The 15,836-nt window shown below is 55.3% G+C and overlaps 2 protein-coding genes and 1 non-coding gene across 4 annotated transcripts in view; all 3 read right to left on the bottom strand.

Moving 5' to 3' along the window:
- Nucleotides 1-1,783: 1,783 nt before the first annotated feature.
- LOC122371880 lies at nucleotides 1,784-2,710 on the bottom strand (the record flags this gene model as incomplete). Its single annotated transcript, XM_043348633.1, has 1 exon — nucleotides 1,784-2,710. A coding segment is annotated over exon 1 (846 nt), but the record flags the coding sequence as incomplete, so codon positions are not given.
- Nucleotides 2,711-8,581: 5,871 nt separating this feature from the next.
- LOC122371881 (attractin-like protein 1) overlaps nucleotides 8,582-15,836 on the bottom strand; it is a 28,189-nt gene continuing 20,934 nt past the window's right edge. The window contains exons 15-22 of one of the 2 annotated variants that reach the window (XM_043348635.1): nucleotides 13,674-13,814; nucleotides 13,203-13,352; nucleotides 12,688-12,852; nucleotides 12,156-12,363; nucleotides 11,674-11,752; nucleotides 10,842-10,961; nucleotides 9,583-9,697; nucleotides 8,582-9,228 (exon numbers count right to left, since the gene is read on the bottom strand). In XM_043348635.1, the coding sequence (XP_043204570.1) occupies nucleotides 9,098-9,228; nucleotides 9,583-9,697; nucleotides 10,842-10,961; nucleotides 11,674-11,752; nucleotides 12,156-12,363; nucleotides 12,688-12,852; nucleotides 13,203-13,352; nucleotides 13,674-13,814 (1,109 nt within the window). In that variant the 3' untranslated portion in view covers nucleotides 8,582-9,097. Of the gene's footprint in view, nucleotides 9,229-9,582; nucleotides 9,698-10,841; nucleotides 10,962-10,990; nucleotides 11,120-11,673; nucleotides 11,753-12,155; nucleotides 12,364-12,687; nucleotides 12,853-13,202; nucleotides 13,353-13,673; nucleotides 13,815-15,836 lie in introns of those variants that run through there. The other variant, XM_043348634.1, reaches the window with a different exon arrangement.
- On the bottom strand, nucleotides 12,005-12,078 carry Trnai-aau. The gene has a single exon. It is a non-coding gene; the product is annotated as a tRNA-Ile (tRNA).

The raw sequence follows: 15,836 nt of genomic DNA on the forward strand, positions 1-15,836 counted from the left end.
TTATTCACCATTTTCCACAGAACCCAAGACTCCCCGTGCGTTCCCGAGTAGCCTCCCTCCCACCCTTGGTAAGCAGAGTCATGGCCTCGGCGCCCCATGCGTCACCTTGCTGCCTTTCTCGGAGGACAGGACCGGTGGGATCGGGTGTCACGCGCTAATGGACGCACACACGCAAAGGCCACGTCCGTCGGCTCCGGCGTGGGAGGAGCTCGGGAGCCCGGGTGCTCTAGGGTCCAGCAATCGGTCCGTTTTTGAGTTCTGTCGTGACATCAAATGGGTTTGGGTTTGGTTTGATTGCTTTTAGTGTTTTTTGTATTATTCACATACTGCATTCTCTCCTGTTCATTTATTGCTCGGGGAATGAAGGCAGCTCTCTGTTCCCAGACGATGGAATACGGCAGCGTTTTATCTTATTGTTGTGATGTATATGTTACAGGGAGTTTGAGAAATCCGTGAGTTTGCAAACTCCCTAGGGAGTTTGCAAACTCCCTGACCCATCAGTGAGTTTGCAAACTCACTAGGGAGTTTACAAATTCACTAGGGAGTTTGCAAACTCACTGACCGGTCAGGGAGTTTGAGAAATTCCACAGCGATTGGGCCAAATGAAAACAAGTGTGCAGCATGTGGGTGGCATACGTGCTGTCCGTGATGTTAAAACAAAGGTGGCTAGTTGTAGGGCCTCGCACGCTGACAAAAAGCTTAGAGATCCTTAATTGTTTTACCGAAAAATGCTACTCTCGCGGCTATGTAAAGGGGAGGTTCGGAGCAACGTGCTCCTCGGTTCCGTCGTTTCCATCCTCAGGAATCAGGATACTGAAATCCTTCTCCTTCACGCCGAAACCCCCCACTCCGGGCTGGACAGGCACCTTTATCTCATGCGGGCTGCTCCCTTGGAATCCCGCTACTCCCGAGGGAATGCACCCCGTAGCCGGGTGCAGAGAGTGCTTGGGGGGCTGGTCGGTCTGTCCATTCGGACGGGCTCAGCCCCGGCGACTCTGTAGGGTGCCTGCCCAGACCAATGTCTCCCCCTAATTCCTATCATTCGTCCGGCTCTGAAATGGTCTTGTAAGACCGAAAGGGCCTAACCCAACAAAACAAAAACAAACAAGCAGCGTGCGCCAGTCGCAGCTGGGCTGGCTGCCAGCAGCGCCGGCTCTCGATGACACGTCTATGGCGGAGTGGGAATGGGCGTGAATCGGTGCGTGTGCCTGTACTTTAGCATAAGTGACCAACAGTGAGCTGTTTCTACTTTGATATTGAGCCTGACTCTGGAATAGCCACACTTGAGTGGAACGGATCTAATTGGGACGTGAACTAAATAAATGTATGACTAAATAAGGCGGTACATGCATGGATAGATCACTGAGCAGTTTAAAATCAGAAAGGTATTTATGGTGTGCATATGATCTATAAGCGTTTTGTCAGCGTGCGAGGCCCTACAACTAGCCACCTTTGTTTTAACATTACGGACGGCACGTATGCCACCCACATGCTGCACACTTGTTTTTATTTGGCCCAATCGCTCTGGAATTTCTCAAACTCCCTGACCGGTCAGTGAGTTTGCAAACTCACGGATTTCTCAAACTCCCTGTAACATATATATTCTTGGGGCTTATGTAAGTTGACGATGAACGGTGAACTTGGTTTGAACTAAAATAGTTTCATGCCGTTACATATGAATCACCCTAAGAAGGCCTCGTCAAATCTGCAGCACCAATACAATTTTACAATCCCCCACCCCATCGCCAGCGTATTGTACCGCCGTGGCCCACGCTGAACCCACCTGGTTCTCGGCCGTCAGCAGCTTGATCTGGTCGTTCATCAGGCTGTACTTGGCCGACTCGTCTTTGCGCATCTGTCGCTCCTTCTTCAGTTCCGGCGACCAGAAAGTTTTGATGCTGTGCATACTGGAACCGAGCTTCTGGTTGGTGAGTTCCAGCTCCTTTTTGAGCTGGCTCAGCTCTCGGTGAAACTCGCCGTTCTGCGCCTGCATCTCCACAATATACGAGTCGCGCGTGCCGCCGTGCTTGCCGCCAAAGTCGGCACTGGGCGACTGGCGAGCCGAGCGCGACATGTGGTGCCCCGGCGGCGGCCCGTACAGACCCTCATCGTCCAACATCCCGTCACGGAGACCGTCTCGCATGCCATCTCGCATGCTGTCACGCATGCTGTCGCGCATCCCGTCTCGCATGCCGCGCTCGAGCGAGCGTTCTCGTCTGGGCGGCATGCCGAGGTCGGGTCGGTCGCGCGGCGGCGGTTCGCGGATGGGCACAAACTCGCGCTCATGTCCGTCACCATGGTAACCGCGCGACGAGGCGCCGCGCGACGTGGATCGCGAGCGGTGGTGCGAGTTGGCGCGCGGCCCGCCCCGGTCCAGGTGGTCCATACCCGGGCTGGCCAGCTCGTCCGGGTACGAGTTGATGTGCGACGAGGAGGCCGAGTGCGGCACGCGCCGCGGCTCGCCGGGCAGCGGCGAGTTGCTCGTGGAGCGGCTGTAGCGGCTGCGGCGCACCAGCGGACTGCCGCCGCGGCCGGCTCCGCCCGACGCCGGCGGAAAGGCGCCCGTCACCGGCTCGGCGCGGCGAGCGGCGCGCCCGGCCGGCGGCTCTCCGTACAGGTCACGCGACATGACCGGGCAGACACGATCGGCGCCGCGGCGCTCATGCTGCCGGCGGCCGGCGCGCTCACCACTGACCGGCCGATACCGGCCGCCGCCCACCGCCGCCGCCGCCGCCGAGCGAGCCGAGCCGACGCGCTGCCGACGCGTGCGATCAATCGGCGCTCGACGCACGCCCGGCGGCGTTGGCGGGACGTTATGTTGGCGCGCGCCCTCCGAGCTGCCGTGGCTGAACCCTGAGCTGGGGACTCGGGAGCTGGCCACAGGACAGACACTAGATAAGGCTGGAAGGGCCCATGAAACGCAGCTGACACGGCAGAGGCAGAGCTGACCGGAGACGTCGCCAACGTCGGGCGATCTCCCGGCGTCGGGAAGGGAGGAGAGCGCTAGAAACCAACACGTTAGCCGGAGGCTGGCTCCGACCGAGAGGCGAGCGAACCGCCGTGTCCGACGCTCGAACAAAGCCACAGGCCGACCACTCAGCCCCGGCAGCGCCAGTTGGGTTCAAGTCATTCTGCCAGCGCCCGTTTACCGTGCCTCATCCACGATCGGTCCTGTCTATCCTGCCCTGTGCACCGTCATCGATGAAGTTTTTGCCTTTGTCCTCTCTGTGATCGTTTTTCCGGCGGTTACTAGTTGCTTACTGTAAGCGTTTCGATATTCATATAGATGTCGTTATCAAGCGACATTAGGAGGACAATTACATTGAGCTTGATACTGACCTCGGTACGAAAATTCAAAGCGAAACATTATCGACTGGTAGCCGGGAGAGGCGGATCATTGACAGGAAAAGTCTGGTCGTAGAAGCCTACAACTTCCACATGTTCTGTCTGTTCTGTCGTGTTCAAGCTCTGCCTTCTCCACACCTACTCTATCAGTATTCAGTAGTTCACTTCTTTCCTGTCCACTCTGCTCCGTCTATCCTGTTCTGTCCACCCTGCCCTTTCCGTGCCCTCCCCTGCCTGGTCACCGTGTCCCTGTGCGCCCCCGCGGCAATGGCCGTCTGATGACGGCCGTCCGCCGGCCATCGCCTCGGCTGACGGATGACGCCACCGCCGGCCGGCCGAGCGGACGTCATCGACCGCCGCCGGCGGCGACCGACCCAGTTCCGATCGGCCGGCCGACCCGATGACCGAGCGGGGTTCCCCGGCCGACGGAGGGCGGTGCGAGGGTAGGCCCTCAGCGAGTTAGAGGGGACCGTCGAGCTCAAACGGACCGCCGCGCCGAGGTAGCAGATCAAACGGCAAGGAACTATATTCCGTCGCACGATGGCTTCAACAACGGTACGATTGGATAGTGGCCTGGGGAAAGGTAATCGATTGAAGTTACCGCTCCATTCTAGAGCGGAATGTGCAACCATCGAAGGTGATCAGCATTACGGTGGAATGACCCGTTCAAGATGAATGTAGGTCGCTACTCACGCAGGTTTTCTTGTCGATATCATCGGACTCAACTGCTTATCTTAGTTAACCCATTGAGCGCCTGTCGCTCAGACCGCTGCACTGGACACCTGTTCAGACCTGCCGGGCGTCTGTTCACCCCTGTTCACCCCTGCTGTCCTGGTGACTGTCCAAACCTCCCCTACCCAACCGGGCGCCTGTCTGCAGCGTCACCCCGGCTGTCGGGGCTCCCCTGTGGTCGCCGAGTGGTGTAGGTCCTGACGGGCACCGATCCAGGGCGCTGGTCGGAGACACGGCCCGATAATGAACGCCGTTCACGGTCAGCCAGCGTGGGGTAGGAGGGAGGGGTATGGTTCAGAGAGGTCACGATATGTCCCCCAGCACGCGCCGGAGTGGCTCGGCAGCCAGGTGGGAAAGTATGCGACATCGCGACACGACTGCCTCGGCAGGACTGCATGTGATCGCACCCGGGCGTGGTAAACACAGTGGTGCTGATCTGTGATTCGTCAATTCCTACGAAACTTAATGCCTTCAGCGGAAAGTTTACATCTTTCTATGAGCTTACATTTGAACAGATAAATGAAACATTAATCCATACTTAACTCAACTAAAATAAAAAGTGTCAAGTGATAGACCTACTCCGGCTTGTTTACTAGCTTAGGAGTTAGGTAAGTAGGTTTATTTAATTTCAACGATAATCCAGAACAGAAATAAAAGCGGCAGCAGAACAGGGTATCTGACCGTCACCCGTTTTCCGTTTTGTGTGTGTAGGAGGACTGGGGGAAAGGCCGCGGAACCTGACGGGAAGATCGCGTGCCCATTTTCTGTCCGGGTGCGTGACGGAGTCGGCCGCGATTGTCCATGTGAGGACATTCCTGACCGCAGGTGGCGCCGTCAACCTCGTCCATCCAGTGGGATAGAAGTGGTTCGATGGTACTGGTCCTGTTGAGGTACTCCAAAAGGTAACGTTTACCTGGAATCTCTGTATAACTAGTTTCGCGGGCGCAAGCGTGCTTTAGTTATATATTTAGCCAATAGATGTCGCCACAAGGACTGCCTGAAGTGGTAGACTGTACCGCAAGACAGGGTTATCTTCTTGTGATGTATGGCGCTCATGGAAAATGGCAGACATCTCTTCGCAGTTTCGCAGCAAATGCGGCGTTACATATTCAGTCACTAGATGTCGCTAGCAGTACTGCCTGAAGTGGTAGACTGTACCGCATGACAAAGTTGTCTTCCTGTGATGCATGGAGGTCTCGTCGCTGACCGCATCAGCACATAAATACAATAGGGGCGGTAGTTACATGCTCAGTCAATAGATGTCGCCAGCAGTACTGCCTGAAGTGGTAGGCTGTGCCGCAAGACAAGGTTATCTTCACGTGTCGCACGGCTGTCTTTGCACTTGGCAGTACCAAATTGTGAAAATATGTTTTATCCTACCTACTTGTTTGGATGTGTGGCTCTGAAATCCGATTACTCTCTCAGCACCAGTCCGACTCTCCATCGCCTGAGACTCCGCTCACCACAGCCCCAGAGACAGCGTTTGCACATAGAGGTGTTATTATTAAGGATGGGGAAAGCAAGCCACTCAACATTCGCAATCCATTCCCTCTCTACTCACACACAACCTACGGCCCAACCAGCGCGCCATCAGCGCGGCTGGTTGAACCCGTTGTAGTACTTACATGATCACTTTCACAACACTCGCAGTCGCACACACCAGAGCACTCAGCGGCCTCGGGGTCTCGACCGACGGGCCGAGATAACTCGAAGACTGCTGACCGAAGAGCTGCCGCAGACTGACGAAGACTGAAGACCGAAGGAGACTGACGAAGACAGAAAACTCCCTGCTGGAGACTCCGCCTGGAGACTCCGACTGGAGACTCCCACTGGAGATTGGAGACTGGAGCCGAAGAACTGAACTGACTTGAACCGCCGAGCACACGCTTTATATACGGCGGCGCCACGGCCAGCCTCGCCCCCTCCCCAGTTCGCCGTCGGGAGGAGGCCCACGTGACACCACCGTCGAGCTGAGCTGGTCCAGGGCGGGGTCGCCTCAGGCCCTCGGCACCCCCGCCCCGTACGTCCCCACCCCGGGCGCTCCTCGTCGGCCGTGACTCGCCCCACCGCGCGGGCTGGCTGCACCGCTGCCCCGGGCGCCGTCGCCGGGCTGCCGTGCCCTTGGTCCACTATGCCAGGGTCGGCTGGTCCAGAGTCAGCCCTGGCGAGGTGCGCCTGGGCCGCCTCGGGCGTCGCTGTCAGGCCGACGGGACCTTGGCCGAGCATTCCGAGTGCTGGCGGCCCGGCTGCTCGGTGTGGCGATGTGAGAGAGGCCGGCGTGTGCCTAGTTTTCCACAAAATCGTAGATAGTTGAAAATGCATTTGACAGTGAAACTAGCACAGACAATAAAATTGTTTCTTCATGGGCTCATAACGGGCGATATACAGGAGTAATTACGAGCGAGCGAGCGCAGCGAGCGAAGCGAGGCTTTTCAATATAACGGAAAAATATCAGATGAGCGGCCCGGCCCGGCCCGGCTTGTAACGCTTTTGAGAGGCTTATATCTCAGCAACCGCTGGACCGATTGGCCTGCGGTCTTGTTTGCTGGGTAGCCCCATCCCTTCTACCCCGTAATTGACTACATTTGATACATCTCAGTGACCGTCGTGGCACGTGCCACGTGAAAAGTCAAGGGTGTTCAAGCTGTTTTGCAAAAGTAGTGATTTTGAGAGGCCCATATCTCAGCACTCAGCAGCCGCTTGGGCGATTGTCTTGCGGTAACTTTTGTAGGGTAGCTGCATCCCTTCTACCAATGGTCGGACACTCTTGATCTATGTGAGTGACCCCCACTGCACGTGCAAAATGCAAAAAGAAGAGGTGCCAAATTTGTTCCCATTTCAATAACTCGGTAATTACTGGGGCGATTTCGCTGAAACTTGGCATACCTACAGGTTGGCACCCACCAGGCAATGCATTCCCATGTGTTGCGGTTAGGGTGCTACTGCATGTGCGCACGTGCAGGGGCGCTCCCAGATCTCGAGAACGGCTGGGCCGATTGCGCTCAAATTTGGTACACGGCTGGGGACCAGTTAGTAGGGTGCCGTGCAAAAGTCAGTTTGGACCCCGTTTGCACGTGCGCACGTGCAGAATGCCGCTTCCAGATCTCAGGAACGGCTGGGCCGATTGCGTTCAAATTTGGCACACCGCTAGCGACCGGTTAGAAGGGTGCTTTGCACAAGCCCGTTGAAAGTACTCTCTCGCCCTTCCGCACGTGCAGGGCTCACTATCTCGCTCGCTCGTTCTTCGCCCAAAAGGCGTTCTATTGCGGTTACTCATAAGAGCCCAGCCATATAAATATGGTATCAAACTATGTAAACGGTCCACTGAAAGCTCGAGTGGTATTTTTTTACGGATCTTAGATGTGGCCATGTCAACAGTTAACGATATTCATAATCACGTGCTGCTATCCGTAATTTGACGAAAAAGAAGACTAGTCAGAGTGGGCTGTTGCAAAGGCACTCGGAACAGCCATAGCCCTCTGCATTGGATGTGATTGCTCCACTCTTGCCTGTTAGGCGCCGTGCTGGTGAAGTTCACCGTTGACTTCACTCGGCAAACACCCCCCGGTGGCACTCCACACCTAAGTGGCTGTTCGTACTCCGAGCCTCCGCCGCTGGCACACCTAACACAGCCAGAGTGTGGGAAATGTACCCAGTGCTGTGTAGCACCGCTCACAGCTCCCGAACCAGATACCTACCATTTGTTCGATTACACATCTGCTACTCTTCGACCCGACCCACTGAAAATCGAGAGTGACAGGTCACTGCAGCCAGAGGCTGCACACTTCGTTTGCAGACCTAAACTGGTAGCGGCACTGGGGCTGGGCGACGGTAAACACTACCTAGGTCGATAACTACGGCCGTTTACCCAATTACCGGCTGAGAAGTCAGCGTGTTATCGTTATCGTTAGGTATCGCCAAGAAGGAAGGAAGAACGACTTAGGACTGGAATGCTTCAAAAACGGCGTCGTATTACCGTTCCAGTTTCCTTTTCAGTACGAGCGGTATCGGCGGCACCGTTGCCGTCAAGTAGCGACCTTCAATTAGTGTATCGACCAAGCGGCATCGTCAATAGTGCACCGGTCGGGACGGGACTGCCGCCTGCCGGACCGGGTATGAGTCAGACCGGTCTCCGGCAGTATCGACTCGACAGACGGTACGTAATCAGTACTGCACCGGGCGCAGAGCGACGGGGCACGGATCGGCATTAGGGTTTGACGAGGAGACAAGCTTATCAATGAACAATGAATCGTTCTAGTGATGCAGATTCCAGCATTCTTCATGATACTTTGAAGTGATAGCTTATCGCCGGATCACCTATAAAGTCTGAAAACGTTGAAGGATCGAACCCTTAACCCTGAAGTCTGGAGTCAAGCAGAGTTGACATTCCACCAATGCGACAGCCTTTTGCGTCCATCTAAACCACTTTAGTCCAGACCACTGAAAGTCCCCCTTTCACTCCACAGACATCGTGTCCTGGTTAAGCGCAGACCAAAACACCTCAGCGTGGATAGGTTTTTATATTGAAATATAGGCCTTAATTCCATTACCATTAGTGAGCGTACACGGATGAGCCGCTAACAGGAATGGCAATAAATACGCGACGGTGTTCTGTCAATACGCAATGAGTGGGCACAACAAAACCTCAGGCAAATACCATCAAAACGAGACGCCCGCCGGCCGGCCCGCTCCTACGACAGGGAGAGCGGGGACCACCGCGGACACAAGTGACGTCACGCGCGCGTGTGTGACGTCATCTGCGGGTCAATCAGGCGCCGGGGCGGCACACCATTGTCCATTGGCCACGCCGCGTCACAATGAGAACAAAACAACGAGCCACGCGCAATACACGAGCGCCCAGCCGACGCCATACACGCGCGCCGGCACGGGCGCATCATCTCTAAAATATAAAGCATTCAGTACGTGTATTGACTACGTTATCACATATACGGGGCGCCGTGCGCCGTGGCGCGGCGGGCGGCGGCTCTCAGACGTCCGGCTCACCGAGCTGTCCGGCCGACTACACACACACGTCGGAGCCGGGCGTCAGCGTCGTCTTCAGCGCCTTGCGGCTGTCGGCCTTGTGCGAGCGGTCGACGCTGTCCTTGCGGCTCGAGCCGTCCGCCACCAGGGCCGTGCCCACGTTAATACCTGACCAGGGGCAGAGGTCAGCGGGGGCGAGAGGCATACAGAGAGCAGGGGTTGACAGGGAGACAAAGTGTGCACTTCTGCTAATGCGCTGACCTTACAGTTGGCACCTGCCACTGAAACTCAACAGCACCAGCTTGGTAAAAACAAAGGCAAACTAAAAGAAGAGAAGAATGATCACTTTACTCAATACGACTTCAAGTTGAAGTAAATTAATCTAAAACATGCCACAGGAATAAACAACTACTCATTGAAGTGTCTGCTGCTAGAGTTGCCAAAATATCTAGGTATACCCACACTGCCCCGCACCCCGCCCACCAGAACAATCTGACCCCCTCCCTCTCTACAGCCACTGACCCGACACTCCGGCGGGCGCGAACTGGTGGCCGCCGGTGGGGCCCTCTATGACCACCGTGATGAGCGCCGCCCGGTTGCCGGCGCACTGCTCCAGCACTATGGGACACGGCACCGGCTGGACGCAGAGGTCGGCACGGGTCAGTACAGGTCAGGAGAGGTCAGTTATACAGGTCACCGCTCCTGCACTATGGGACGCGGCACCGGCAGAGGACGGACATTAGCACGGGTCAGTAGTACACGTCAGTACAGGTCACAACATTATGGGACGCGGCTCCGCCTGGAGGGACACAGGTCAACAGGGGTCGGTAAAGGTCACTGCTCCAGCACTATCGGTCACTGCACCGGCTGGGAACGGAGGTCAGCACGGGTCAGTACAGAACAATAAATACAGTTCGCAAAGGTCAGTGAAAAACCCAGTGACAAACACAGTCAACATCAATGGCATATCCGGGCGGAACAAGCGAAACGAAGGATGACCGAGCAGCCGCTACTCTAGAATCGCTTTATCATCATCCCGTATCCCGTTCTGGAGTCATCCTGCGACTATCTCTGACGTCACCCCGTGTCCCGCTCTGACGACACCCCGTGTCCCGCTTGACGTCACCCCGCGCCCCGCTCTGCCGTCCGCGGTTATCCGGACGCCCAGCACACTGTCTCCTGGACCGGTATCAGCCCGGCCACCGCCGCCGGACTGTACCAAATACCCGTCGTCCGGCCGGCCGGCCGCCGCTCCGGAGACTGATGCGACTCGGCCGGCCGACACTAATTTGACAGCGGGCTGGAGCGCGGCTATTCACGGGGCGGGCCGGGGACGCTGCCGCTAAATTGCACAGTCGTCGGGGGAGCTCGGCAGCGACAGAGACTGCCATTCAGCGACAGAAGGCGCCTCAATGAAGGTCGGGTTTGGGAGAGTACCGGAGAATGTAATCACAGCATGGGGTATGTCTGATGACACACAGTACAGGACAATAGGAGACAAATGGGCGGAATAATGGGAGGAAGTATATTAGGCCACCTAAGGTGGGTCCAGGACGGCTGGAAAGGGGTGGAGAGGTGCAATATGACTGACGGGGCATTTCCTCACCGGCCTGAGTCTCTGTTTAGAGCTGGTGGCAGGGGAGACGTTCTTTGTCTTACCCTGCGTCTGAGGGAAGTGGGACAGTCTATACAAATTACAACCCTTAGCCTTCGCCCCCGGCCGGCCGGCTGTGGTTCCGACTGGGGTGGGCCCCGGAGGTGGGATTCCGTGTCTGTCTTACCCTGTGCCTCCGCCGGCCGGCCGGCTGCGGCGCCGTGCTGGGCGGCACCCGCCGGCTGAGCTCCAGGAGGACCTGAGCGTACGGCCGGCTGGCCATCTGCTCCATCTCAACAAACAGACGCTGTGCAGACAGACAGACAAACGGTCAGAACCTGGGCGTACGGCCGGCTGGCCGTCTGCTCCATCTCAACGAACAGGCGCTGTACAGACAGACAGACAAACGGTCAGAACCTGGGCGTACGGCCGGCTGGCCATCTGCTCCATCTCAACGAACAGGCGCTGTACAGACACAACACAGTCGATCAGATAAGGTCAGTGCTGAGCATGGCTTACGGGAGAGGTGCACGGCGGAGAAAAGGCAACTAGCAGCAGTGTCCCAAAATTTGTAGATGTGGGTGGGAAACGACATCCAAATGAAAATCATTTTCCACTCTCACCTCCAGTTTTCAAGCCCCATTTTCCACTCCCAATTCCACCGAGAAGGAGCAATTGCGTAAATGGTTGTTTTGCATCCGTCACAATTGTAGATAGATTAATGTTTTTTAATGTTTTCCTTAGCCGTGGCCGCGACTCCCCCGCCGACTCAGCCAGCCGCCGCCGCGCCGGTGGCTGGTGTTACCGGGTGTTACCCAGGGGGTGTTACCGGCCACCGACGGCGGCGCATTAGCCACGCACTGACGAGGTAAGTGGCCCCGTGGGACGGCCGACCGGCCCACCACCGGCACGGCAGGTCAGAGCAGCGGGGTGGCTGACCTAATGGGAGAATAAGTGGGGAGAGACAACAGCGGGGGAGAAGTGAAAGGAGCTGCAATAACTGGGAGATAGCGGCTTACCTGGCGACGCCTGTAGTTATCGTACTTCTGCTTTATTTTCCACAACAGCGCGGCTATCACCAACAGCAGAAGAAAACATCTGAAATAGAAGATGCAGTCAAGAGAAGAGCTTTCGCATATTTCGTACCCAACTGGCCCAAACCCTGAAAGTTTGAAAAATCCACCGCAATCCTCGGTGGTGATTTGAGACTAAAGACTCATCGTTATTTCAATACGTGTCATATAAATGTAAACAGGTGAGTTAAGCTGAAAAAACACTATTTCAACTAACCAGTGTCAGCGCGTGTATGGGGACTGGGGAGGGGGGACCCACGAAACGAACGAAAATGAGTGGCCAGTGTGGGGGTCGAACCCACGACATTCGCGTTATTAGCACGACGCTCTAACCAACTGAGCTAACCGGCCGGCGCACTTCACCGCGCCCAGAGTCAAAATTAACCTTCTCGACCCGGGTACCATCCCACCTCTCCCACCAAACTCACGTGGAGAATGTGATGAAGAACTGTCTGAGGTTGAGGCGCGGGTGCTGCGAGAAGGCCACCTGGACGAACAGCGGCGGACGCAGCTCGTACACGTACACATAGAAGGTGGTGTTGTGCGCCGCGTCAAAGTTGTACTCGGACTGGGCGAACGTGTGCTCGTACTCTGTGCAGTTGAAGTCGGAGAGGATCACCCGCTCCGGGTCCAGCACTGCGGGGAGGGAGCGACGTCAGACTCAACACCGCGGGCAGGAGAGTGGGGTAAGACTCAGCACCGCTGATGAGAGGCGAGGACGCTAGATATGTTGGCCGCATGGGATGCTAGTTATCATTAGCCCGTAGGCAGAAAGTGACTCAAAGAATTAAGAAAGTGATATGACAGAAGTGAGACAAGATGCCGAGTTTGCCGCTAGTATTTCCGCTGCCTGCTAGACAAGACCTATCAATAACCACACACTCGTCATTCCCTGTCAACAGCGAGTTCCATACTTATCTCTCCTACACCGGCACCCCCTCTTTTGAAGGTGACACTGACCCGTTTTGACGGTGATGTTGATTTTGGCCGGCTCCGAGCACGTGATTCGGAAGTCGGTGTTCAGGTCGTCCCTGATCGGACGGTTCATGAAGTTGATCCGCTTGAAGTGCAGGTCCTCCGGCTTCGTCATGTTGAAGGTGAATTGAAAGTCCAGCGCTAAATTATCTGTTGATGGTCGACAAATGGCGTCAGTGATGCGGAAAAATCACACACATCATTTTCACAGGACACCTGAACGTTTTGACGTGGCTACTATAACTCATGGAAGCAATGCACGTAAGCATGCAGTTTTAAGTTGGACAAAAATCCCACTTCCCAGAGACACACCTGCACGTGTCATAAACCTCGCCTGTGTGCGGCGTTTTCCAGCGTCCAACGTGACAATAACGTGTGATATTGTCACCCCTGACCCAACACTCAGTCCCCCCTCCCCGGGTCGCCACTCACAGAAGCAGTCCTCGCCGTTGGCCGGGTCGCCGAGGAACCCTGCCCCTCTCTGACCGATTTCCACTCACAGAAGCAGTCCTCGCCATTGGCCGGGTCGCCGAGGAACTTGTTGTGCTTGTCACACCGATCGCAGCGGTCGCCCACGATGCCCTTGGTGTTGCAGTAACACTTGCCGGTCTCCGGGTGACAGTCGGTGCCGTGGTTGTTGCAGTCGCACGCTGCCGGGGAGGGGCAGTAGAAGTTGGTGAATTCGATACATCCAGACGAGACGAAACGAGGGTCCTTGGGACAATGGCGGTTCATAACGAACAAGGGACACTTCAGGACAGGGGTACCGCTAAGTACATGAACTTGAGCCCATTTAGCGATCAGTGATAACATGGGATGAATCCCAAGATAAAATAACGCAACATAAAGTAACATAAACTAATTGGTGGTTCTGCAACCAACACGTCACGAGGTCAAATAAAGCACGTCAGAAAGCCGCATGGGCCCTGCCACCCATGTGTACCCTTGATATTTGGTTGGGAGGTACTTACGCTGACAGGAGCCACCGTTGACGGGGTCGCCGAAGAAGCCCTGCTGGCAGATGTGACAGTGCTCGCCGGCCGTCAGGTCGCCGCACGGCATGCACGTGCTGTTACCCACGTAACACGTGCTGTGACCGTTACACTGGCACGCTGCCGACGGAACACAAAGAGGCGTCATGGTACAGCTGCAATGGCACAGTGGCAGTGATAAATAAATGCTGGTAGGATTGGCTGGAGACACACTTTGGAAAACACACTCAGGAAAACACTTTGGCAGTGGAATTGCCACCAGCAGATTTATTGCCAGCGCAACGCGATAGATTATCTGGGCGCCTTTTTCGTTGCCCAATCTTCCACCGTAACGTTCCTACATCCATCCTAAGCAGCCTCGAGGCCCTTCTCTGTCAATGCGCTGCGGCCACCGCTCGGCAGCCTAACTATCGATACGGCTGGTGAAACTTTAATGAGCTCAGCAGATGCAAACGTCGACCGGCAGCTGCCGGCGCAGACATCGACCCAGAGTACAAATAGACTTCATAAACAATCTGCCCGGCCGCATCAGTGCTCAGCATTCATCACTATTCATTCATTCATTCATATATTTAACGAATCATTCCACGTGTGTGGCTTATTGTGCGATCCGTGTTAGGTTCAGTAACATCAGTAAGTACATGTGCAACAGAAAGAACAGAGAACGAGTGACCAGAGACAAAGACGAAATTGACGACTAGACGATACGAATTTCAGGGCAGTGCATGTTCATCGAGCATAGCCGTGAGACGGGCACGGGTGCGAGAAGACCTAAGTTGTTGCGGCAGGCGGTTCCAAGTTGCGGCCGCTCTGTAGGAGAAACTTCGCCGCGACATACTGAGGCGAAAACCAGGTAACTCAAGTACCCCCGTACTGCTGGCGCGCGTCGTTCGCGCACTGACATCAGCCCGGTACGAAAACAGTGCGCGGGTGGCAGTAGGAGCGCGGAAGTCATTCAAGGCCCGGTGTATGGCCATACAGTCGCGACGGTTAACTAACTCTGAGACAGTGCGCCAGCCTAATGCTGTTAGAATCGGAGATATATGGTCGCTACGCCGCGCTCCCGTGACGATCCTCGCAGCGAAATTAAGAGCTTTCTGCACGCGGCCCAGACGGTTTGCGGTGGCTCCTCCCCAGACGGAAAGACAGTAAAGGATTAAGGGGAACACATGTGCCTGGATAAGTAGTTGACGGGCATCAGCATTTAAATGATGGCGGATTTTGTGTAGACAAAAAAGAAAGGAGTTGCACTTTTTAACAACGGTGGATATATGAGCTTCCCATGTTAGATTGCTATCGATGGTAACTCCAAGGATTTTAACGGACGAGGAGGGCTTTAGAATGAAGTCATGAAAGTTCAGATGAAAGGATGTTATCTTCTTGAGAGAATTGGGGGTACCTATTAGCAAGAGAGTGGTCTTTGAGGGGTTCATTTTTAGTGAATTTGCAGTAAAGTAAGACTGAACGGCTAGGAGAGAATTCTCCTGGCGTGATTTAAGAGATGATAGGTCGTCTGGATGTGCTGAGTCAAGCAGCTGGGTGTCATCGGCGTAAGATACCAAACGACCGTGGGGGAGATAGGATGGAAGGTCGTTTGTAAAGATGCTAAAGAGAATCGGACCAATGAGGGATCCTTGTGGGACCCCATGGGATAGAGGAAGGAAAAGAGAGCCGCCCCTCACCATCTGTCGTCGCCCTACAAGATAACTTTTGAACCAGGTCGGGTCAACACCGTACCACTGGAGTTTCATCAGGAGCACACTGTGATCAACACTGTCGAAAGCCTTGCTTAAATCCAATGACGTGATTGCTACCACATGTCCATCATCGACTCGTCGCGAAGTCCACTCAGTCACATCAAGGACGGCGTCCTCGGTCGAGTGGCACGGCCTGTAAGCGTATTGTGAGGGAGAAAACAAATCACATTTGACAAAATACGCGGAGAGCTGTGCACACACTGCTTTTTCACACAGTTTCGAGAGAACTGGTAGAATGGAAATAGGCCGAAAGTTGTTCGCGACATGGCGCGGTCCTGACTTATGGATTGGTACCACTAATGCCATTTTCCAAGCGGCCGGGAAGACACGGTTGACAATCGACGCATTGATGACATGAAGTAGATGTGGTCCTAGAACGGCAAAA

This window comes from Amphibalanus amphitrite, unplaced genomic scaffold, assembly GCF_019059575.1.
Source record: "Amphibalanus amphitrite isolate SeventyFive unplaced genomic scaffold, NRLGWU_Aamphi_draft 001288F_arrow, whole genome shotgun sequence".
Classification (NCBI taxonomy): domain Eukaryota; kingdom Metazoa; phylum Arthropoda; class Thecostraca; order Balanomorpha; family Balanidae; genus Amphibalanus; species Amphibalanus amphitrite.